Raw genomic sequence first — 6,110 nt, forward strand, 5'->3', positions numbered from 1 at the left:
TGAATTTTCTTCCTTATCTTGATTCTTCTGCTTACTCAATATTGATTCTTTAGTAACCTCTTTCAGTCTTTCATTCTCAACCTTTTCCTTTTCTAACCTTTCCTGTTCTTCTTTCTATTTCATTTTGTCTCTTGCTCGGTTTTTTTTTTCATTTCTTCATCAATCATTTTCAGGCACTTGTAACAGACATGTTCGAATGTGTTATAGTCAAATCATCTACTCGGCCTCCACTCATATGAGATTCTCATAATTGTGTGTTCGTCTTTTTTGTCCGTTACCGTCATCTGGTATGGAAGATTTGATCTTGGGTGTATCTCAATGCACATCCTAGAATAAGTCATATGCTCACCTTTTTCTGTAGTTGGGTTCATGTAGAGTGAACTCTCAAATAGGCTCACAAAGTGACTTAATGCTTTAGGGTTATACATGTGGGGAGGGATGTTGCGCAATTGGAATCAGATTTGCGTAGTTTCTTTGGGCTTGTTGAAGAGGTTCATACCTTCTGCCCATTTTTCAAGTTTCATGCAGTTCTTCCCAAAAATGTGTGCCCGTTGATCAGAATACTTTCGAGATCTAATCCTTCTTTGAATTTGAGAAAGTACAAGTCATGAATGTTTGATATTACATTTTCTAGACCATTTTCCCCAATTGTTCCATTAGGGTTTTTTTGGTTAATAGAAATGGCACATTGTTTCTTCCGATGAAGTTGCCCACTATGACATTCTTTCATGACTTTACACAATATTCCTCAAATTCTTAAGGATAGTTTGAATTCAAATGGGAAATCGGTAATTTCAACTTTTGGCTTAAATATTTCTAAGGAAAATCTTTCCCCTTTATTGAACTGGGATTGTAAGCTTTTGTTTCCCCTTTGTTCTTCTGCCCTACATTCTGTTTCTGTTGTTCATTCTGCTCGTTACTATGGTTTTTCTTTATTTTCTGATCTTTACTCTACTTTTGCTCTGTTTTCTGATCCTTCCCTTGAGTTTTACTTTGTTCTTTAGCTTTCTTCCAGACCTGGTCTTCATTCCAATTAGAATTATTCTTTATGAAGTAGACTCTGGTTTTGGGGCATTTACAGAGCTCTCTCAAAGTTTCAACAGGCTAGCTCACAATAGTATAGCACTTCTCTTTTTTTAAGAGATTCCAATCTTGCAGGTAATGTAGGTTGAGTTGCTCTGTGTACGGTTGACTTTTCTCTTTCTTAAAACGATTTGTCATTTCTTGCCCAGTATTAATAATTTTGTTATTTGATTTCTAAGCCCTTTCAGGTTGGCCCTTTCTTTAAAACCGACCCTCCATTTCCTCGGGTCTATTTCTTTACCCAATGTTTTCGCTGTCGTTCTCTACGTTTTTCCTATTTCACCCAGATTTTCTACATTAATTCTTTCTCATTTAAATTATTTCTAGATTAATTTTCCCGCTTCTTCGTCTGATTCAGGTATCTCAATAGTCTCAAGTTGAATTTGATTCCCATTAAATCCGAGTTAATAACTTGTGCATTTTTATTTTCTAAACTATTTTTCTGAACTACTCTATATTTTCCTAGAGCATGTCCTAGACTATCACAATTTAGGCTATCAGCGTGTATTCCACTAACAGTTCTATTATCATTTGCATTCATCTGATGAGTGTTATTGGGATCGGTAGAAAACATACCTGGCATGTTGACTATAAAATCCTTATCATTGATCTTGCTCACGTTAGTCTGATCTCTACGATTTCCTCTTGGCTATGGAGATCCATGATTTTCAAGGAGGATATTCGTGAGATTCTCTACTGAGCCTTTGTGGAGATTAGTTGCATTTGAATTAATAGTCTTAGGATCATGGGAGTAGGTGTTGGATTCACCCATTACTCGATTAAGAAAGTTGGTCGGGCTTGTACCAACTGTTGTCAAAGAGGGAATTGCCCGTACTACTGAACCTACGATGTTTGCAAAAGTCATATTTAAAGTGGCCGACATGGACAGATTCGTGTCAGCGAAGCTTTTAACAACTTTACAATAAACATAGGTTTGGAATTCGTAAAATTTCAAAGAAATTGATTTCCTGATGCACTCTAGTATTGAACGAGAATGGTATCAATTGTCAATCGAGAGAGATCGACGAGGAGATTTAGTAAATTTTTGCGAAAAGACGACCCTTCCGATCGAGAGATGAACGCACACGGAACACAGATCGCACAGATGACACAGTTTGCACGACAATGAACGGTTTGTGATTTCTTTGTGACTGTGACCAAGGATTTCTTCAACAAAAATTATGACCGCGATAATATTATCGGCATATCGCGGTGCACACGACACACTGATTGCACAGATCGCATAGTTCGCTGTATTGGAATGCTTCCAATTTATTATCAATAATTGTGTTGATTTTATTAATTATAGATAAATTAGATCAGATCCAAACTAAAATATTGTAACTTCAACTTTTTCTTGCACTCATTTATATTTTTCTCATAACCTATATTGTAGATAAGAACATATCCTAAATAACAATTAAAATCGGTAATATGCTGAAATTAAATTAGTAATATGTTCTAATAAATAAAGGAAATAGAGAAACAAAATAATACATGAAACTTCTAATCTAATGGATGATAGAGTAAACTCTAAAAAATTAATTGGAATTTAAAGGAATTGACCTTGGACCGGATTTTGAACATCAACGAAAACTTGATCATATTACAAGTAGAGAGATTTTAGAGAGAAAATAGGTCATATCTAATTTTAGTTGATAATACACATAAATAAGTTGATTCATATCAAAAACTCATTTAGATCTATCTAAGATCCAAGCGACCTTCATTTTCTTCGTCACCTGTTATCATAAATCATTATACACATAAATAGGTTTATTCATATTCTTCTTTGAATTCACATGATATCATAAATTATTATACATATAAATAGGTTGATTCATATTCTTTGGTGTGAGTTTAAGCATTGATTGTTAGAGAATTGAAAATTATTGGTATTTATTGTCTTTTATGCAATTAGGGCTTATTATTAGTGAGTTTGGGCCTGTATGTTTATGTAATTTAGGGTTTCTAAGCTAATTACTCCTTTATAAGGGTTGTTTATAAAGGTTGATAATACAACACTTAAGACTTTTCCTCTTTAACAAAGATTATTGTCCTTATTTATTTCTAAGAGTTTCATTTCTTCATAATTGTTCTTACAAGATCTAATAGTCAAAAGCCAACATTTGGTATTAGACCTAGGTTGAAGAACATATCGTCGACAAGATCAATCAAAGATGCGGCGGCAATGAAGATTGAAGAGAAGGGAACGTGGCGCTCTCCTATTTGTTACTCATGAAGAGTAACTACTCGATGTGGGCATTAAAGATGCGGGTAAACTTACAAGCATAAGGAGTGTGGGAAGTTGTGATGCTCGACGAGGTCAACAAACAGAAGGATAGAATGGCTCTCGCCGCCATCTATCAAGCACTCCCTAAGGACGTCCTTCTCATGGTGGCTGAGAAGGATTCGGCCAAGCTAGCATTGGATATGCTAAAGACAATGTATATTGGAGTGTAGAGAGTCAAGGAGGCAAAAGTGCAAACCTTGAAGACACAATTCGAGGCGATTCGCATGAAGAATGGGGAATTGGTGGATGATTTTTCCATGAAATTGACATTCATCTTTATTGGTATTCGCTCGTTGGGAGAGAAGGTGGAGGAGATCTCCGTCGTCAAGAAGTTCCTTAGAGTCTTACCACAAACATACATGCAGATCGTTACACTGATCGAGGAATTTGGTGACCTCAAGAATATGATCGTCGAGGAGATCATCGGTCATCTCAAAGTCCACGATGAGAGACTTCGCGGCTATGAATACCAAGAGGAGAAGTATATATTTCTCACGCATGATGAATGGATGCCACGAATGAAGAAAAATGGAGAAGCCAATTTTTCTTCTAGATCGTCGAGTCGTAGCGACAATGGTGGAGATAACCGAGTTCGTGGCAAAGGACAAGGTCAAGGGCGAGGTCGTGCATAAAGCTCACATCGACAAGAAGACACCAAGCCCCACAAATACAAGAGTATAGTGAAGTGTTACACTTTTCAAAAGTATGGGAACTACGCGTCTCAGTGCCCTAATAAAAGGTCTGACAATGAGACAAACCTTACTAGCTTCTATGATGAGGAGTCAGCATTAATGTTTGTTGAGGTAGTAAAGAATGTTTTGCCTAAAGATGATGATGAAAACCTCACTAGCTTATATGACGAGAAACCAGTCTTAATGTTTGTTAAAGGAGTGACAAATGCTTTTCCCGAAGACGAGAAGACAAACCTTGAAGAGTTCATGCAAGAACCGTATAAGGAGGAACTAGAGGTGGTGTTGCTTAATGAAGAGAAAGTCATGGAAAAACTCCTCGCAAGTGGCGATGAGTGTAATCACACCAATATGTGGTACCTTGACAATTGAGCACACAACCATATGACGGGCCATCGAGAGAAGCTCAATGAGCTCGATGAGAAAATTACCAAAAATGTGAAGTTCGATGATTGAAGCAAGGCGCACAAGTTTCCTAATTCAGATTGTAGGAAAATCTATGTGAGTAGAGATGTCGTATTCGAGGAGGAGAATAAGTGGGAGTGGTGTAACGACAACAACAAGCTCGTACAAAATTTTGTGGAGTTCAGAATCCTACGAGATGTCTATGCGGAGGCACCACTAGTAGAGATGGATCTTGATAAATTGTTGTTGCTCACCACCGCCGAGCCAACAACATATCACGAGGCGGTAGTCAAAGAGTCGTGGAATGAGGCCATGAACAAAGAGCTCGAGTCTATCAGGAAGAATAAGACATAGGAGCTCATCGACTTACCACCCGGTCACAAGACCAACGTGTTAAAGTGAGTTAGCAAGTTGAATAGAGACAGCAAATACAACATCCTCAAGCACAAAGCGATATTGGTAGCGAAAGGCTTTGTGCAGAAGCAAAGCGTTGACTTTGAGGAGACATTTACACCGGTGGAAAAATTGAAATAATCAGGCTAATTCTTGTCTTCGCAGCTCATCGTAGATAAGAGATTCGCCACTTGGATGTCAAATCAGCATTTCTCAATGGTGACATCAAAGAATAAGTCTATATCTCTCAACCTGAAGGCTTCATCATCAAGAATAAAGAGCATAAGGTGTACAAGTTATACAAGATTCTCTACGAACTACGTCAAGCACTAATGGCGTTGAACACTTTCTTCAACAAGAGAATGATGAGTCTTGGCTTCATGAAATGTTCGCAAGAGTAGGTCGTGTACACGAGAAACCATGGAGAAGAAGTACTCATTGTTAGTGTATACGTCGACGACTTGATCGTGACAGGATCAAGCGTCAAGAGTATTGATGAGTTCAAAAAACATATGATGAAGGAGTTTGTGATGAGTGATCTCGGGCTACTTTCATACAATCTTGGTATCGAAGTGGACCAGAAGAAAGATAGCATCGAGGTGAAGCGGGAAGATTATGCGAAGAAGGTGTTGAAACAGTTTGCAATGAGGATTGCAACTCGAGCAAGTATCCAATGGAAGTAAAGTTGTAACTCGGTAAGGATGTGGAAGGAAGCTTAATGGATCTAAATGAGTATAGGCGTATCATCAGGTGTCCTAAGTACTTGACGCACACTCAACCCGATATTTGTTATGCAGTTGACATAGTGAGTCAATACATGGAGCAGCCTACCACCCTACATCAACAAGTAGTAAAACACATTCTTCGTTACGTGAAAGAAAATGACGAGCTATGGGATTTAGTTAAGAAGAGGATGAGAATTTGAAGAACTCGTTGGTTTTACTAATAGTGACCTAGCTGGTGACACAGACGATAGAAAAAGCACCAGAGGGATGGTATTTTATCTCAATGGGAATCTGATCACCTAACAATCTCAGAAGCATCGAACTGTAGTTTTATCTTTATGTGAGGCGGAGTTTATGACAGCTATTGAAGTTCATGTCAAGGACTTTTGCTGAGAAACTTATAGAGCGAGGTGCTCAGATACGAACCGAGGCTCGTAACCCTTTATATCGACAATAAGTCTGCAATAGCATTAATGAAGAATCTAGTGTTTCATGGACGCAACAAACACATCGACACTCGAT

General features: G+C 37.9%; 1 protein-coding gene across 1 annotated transcript; it reads left to right on the forward strand.

Annotated features, from left to right (window-relative positions):
• Positions 1-3,429: 3,429 nt before the first annotated feature.
• Positions 3,430-4,437, forward strand: LOC124934857. Its single transcript, XM_047475354.1, has 4 exons — positions 3,430-3,480; positions 3,547-3,681; positions 3,742-3,966; positions 4,081-4,437. Exons 1-4 carry the CDS (start codon positions 3,430-3,432, stop codon positions 4,435-4,437), a joined length of 768 nt encoding a protein of 255 aa, XP_047331310.1.
• The last annotated feature ends 1,673 nt before the right edge of the window (positions 4,438-6,110 follow it).

This window comes from Impatiens glandulifera, chromosome 4 (assembly GCF_907164915.1).
Source record: "Impatiens glandulifera chromosome 4, dImpGla2.1, whole genome shotgun sequence".
Classification (NCBI taxonomy): domain Eukaryota; kingdom Viridiplantae; phylum Streptophyta; class Magnoliopsida; order Ericales; family Balsaminaceae; genus Impatiens; species Impatiens glandulifera.